This window comes from Micropterus dolomieu, linkage group LG04 (genome assembly GCF_021292245.1).
Source record: "Micropterus dolomieu isolate WLL.071019.BEF.003 ecotype Adirondacks linkage group LG04, ASM2129224v1, whole genome shotgun sequence".
Classification (NCBI taxonomy): domain Eukaryota; kingdom Metazoa; phylum Chordata; class Actinopteri; order Centrarchiformes; family Centrarchidae; genus Micropterus; species Micropterus dolomieu.
This window is the reverse complement of record NC_060153.1, coordinates 33,867,623-33,870,589: the sequence shown is the minus strand read 5'-3', so window position 1 is coordinate 33,870,589 and position 2,967 is coordinate 33,867,623. Positions and strand designations below refer to the sequence as shown.

The following is a 2,967-nucleotide window of genomic DNA, read 5'->3' as shown; positions in this document are numbered from 1 at the left end:
AGGAGGGGTGTGACTGGGACACTGCGGAGGGTTTGATGGGTCAAGGAGGGGTGTGACTGGGACACTTCGGGGGGTTTGACGGGTCCAGGAGGGGTGTGACTGGGACACTGCGGAGGGTTTGATGGGTCAAGGAGGGGTGTGACTGGGACACTTCGGGGGGTTTGACGGGTCCAGGAGGGGTGTGACTGGGACACTGCGGGGGGTTTGATGGGTCAAGGAGGGGTGTGACTGGGACACTGCTGGGGGTTTGACGGGTCCAGGAGGGGTGTGACTGGGACACTGCGGGGGGTTTGACCCACAGAGTCTCCTGATCACTGAACCATACATCCAACGAAGGTCAAAATCAAGGGCAACCTTCGTTGGATAACTATGACCTGGATGACTGAGAATCTTTATAGACATCTTGCTAACCATACATCAGACCTGCGACATCAGAGCTGTATGACACGAAACTCTCCTGTTGGATCTTAACTGTGTTGATGTGTTGTCTGTAGTCGCTGCAGCTGTCAGTCTCTGAGCGCGTGCAGAGGACTTCCTCCCACCATCGTCTACAAGTACATGAGCATCACGTCGGAGCGTTCGGTGCCGGCGGACATCTTCCAGATCCAGGCCACCAGCGTCTTCCCCAACATGCACAACACCTTCCGGATCAAAGCCGGCAATGAGGAGGGACAGTTCTTCCTCAGGGTGAGCCGCCAAACATACTTACATAACTTACATTTCTAGAACACCAAAAAACTCCCGTCTCCGCTAACCTGACCAGCTTCAGGAGGATCATCTTAACTTCACTTTGTTCTGACTCTTAATTCTTTAACAAGACGTTAACTGTGATCTTCAGTCTGATCTGTAATCTGGAATAGTAACCCGTTCTCAGACAGTTGTCTCTGATGATGGTTGTCGTTGCAGCGATCCAGTAACGTGAGCGCCATGCTGGTGATGACGCGCCCTCTGATTGGTCCCAGAGAGCACGTCCTGGACCTGGAGATGGTGACGCAGAACTCCGGCCTCAGCTATCGATCCAGCTCTCTGCTCCGCCTCACTATCATCGTTGGCCCGTACGCCTTCTAGAAACTTCCACAGTTTCACAGGAATCTGTTTCCAGGACACTTTCCAGGCCTTGAACATGTTTCTTCCAGTGGCTCCGTTAGTTTGAGTTCGTCTTTGCTGTGAAACCTGGACTCTTCCAGGAAAGTGCTTCAAGATTTAAACATCTGCAGTGAACCATTTTAACATTTAGTCCTTCAACCCTTCTACTCACTAATTAGAAGCTACTATTGTTTATGTTTATTGTGGCAGCGCCCTCTAGTGTCCATACAGCACAAAACATGACTAAGACGTCACGTATTATAAGTAACCAGAAGGTTGTACTCCGGTGGCGGTGGGATAGCAAGTCAGCCGTGTTTCTCCTGAGACCGGCGTTCAGTTCCCGTCTTCAACAGGTTAAGTAGCATTAGGTACGTTAGCTAGCTAGCTATATTAGCGTAAAGGCGTTGACCTTCACAGGTAGGGGTGTTATTTCAGGAAACGCTAATATGAGTCGTATTTGGAGGTTCGTTAAAACGACTTAAGTTGTCATTTAGGTTGGAGGACTTCGTCCATTAGTTACTAGTAGCTATTCCTGTTTTACTAGAAACAACTGATTAGATACTAGTACTCAATTTTCCCGTTCCAAAAGACAGTAGTAACATTTTCATTGTTTTGGGTTACTAATCATTCATTAATGACAGCCTGTTGATGAACATTTTAACTCTTACTAGTAACTAATGGAATCGTTACCAGTAAGAGTTAAATAGGTAACATCTAAACTGCAGAGCCTGAAAGATTTCAATAGGAAACATGTGCACTTAGTTACTAATAAAATGGGAATAGAAATAAGTTCTAGTAGCTTTTAAATAGCGAGATTTAAAGAATAAATGTTAAACAGTTTGCCGTAAACATCTGACTTCAAACATTTAGACCACGTTTCCACGTCCTCATCACAGGGCGTCCAATACCAGCGTTTTCAAAAAAAGTGACAAAACGTAGTTATTTGACGCTCATAGAGACGCTCTGGGACGGACCGGAAGTGCTAGTTAGCTAGCACTAGTTTAGTTAGTATCTAAACCTATGTCACTGACTTTATGCGTGTCGACCGGCTAATCTGCGCTCACGGCCGATGTGCTAACGTAGCGTAAAATCCTCACGCTTTGTCACGCTGTCTGAAAGCTTCAGTTATGACGCATTGAGATGAGAATGTGATGGTCATCTACAGGGTCTGGGATCAGATACAGTCCAGATGAGGTTCAGGACTACGTCTATGCTGGTCTTTGGTTTCTGGGCTCACTGTAACTCCGGGCCGGTCCTCCTGCAGACCTGCTGAAGCTGTTTAAGAAATGATTTAATTAAGAAATCTGAAATGATGACGAGTCAGAAAAGCATTGCAGATATCGTTCACGTAAATCAAGTCAGAGAGCTGCTCTGTTATATAACCGGAGCATCAGGACGGCGTCCAGCCAGGTGTCTGCAGGGACGTTACATCACTTCCTGTCTTCTTCTTCTTGTCTGCTGGAGGCTTCAGTCAGGAAACATCAGCATGTTGGACTGGATGTTCTTCGTCATGTCATTAAAGAGAAACAGCATGAAAGAAGCAGCTGCGTGACCTCTGAACCTGTTTCACTTTGGTCTCTGCGCTGAATGTGTTTTTATTAAATAAACCAGAATCTCACGTCCGATTCCTGACTTCTATCTTTGTTTTTATTTCATGACAGAAGAAACAAGTTCAAAACGTTCGGCTGAAACGTTTTCATCCCTTCGGTTGGAGGAGTCTCTGATGACAACAGGAAGTGTTTCTAATAACCTTTTCTGCTGAGACATCACCTGCCTGTGAGGCTGAACTCAGGGCAGAAAGTCTCTCTCTATTAATCGACATTCATTCTTTAGTTTACATGAGTGCTAGATTCTGAGGTACTTGTACTTTACCTGAGTATT

At 46.1% G+C, this 2,967-nt stretch overlaps 1 protein-coding gene across 1 annotated transcript in view; it reads left to right on the top strand.

Moving 5' to 3' along the window:
- LOC123969145 (EGF-containing fibulin-like extracellular matrix protein 1) overlaps nt 1–2,718 on the top strand; it is a 20,851-nt gene extending 18,133 nt beyond the window's left edge. Inside the window, exons 12-13 of the mRNA XM_046046267.1 lie at nt 495–687; nt 907–2,718. Coding sequence (XP_045902223.1) covers nt 495–687; nt 907–1,068 — 355 coding nt within the window. The 3' untranslated portion in view covers nt 1,069–2,718. The remainder of the gene's footprint in view (nt 1–494; nt 688–906) is intronic.
- The last annotated feature ends 249 nt before the right edge of the window (nt 2,719–2,967 follow it).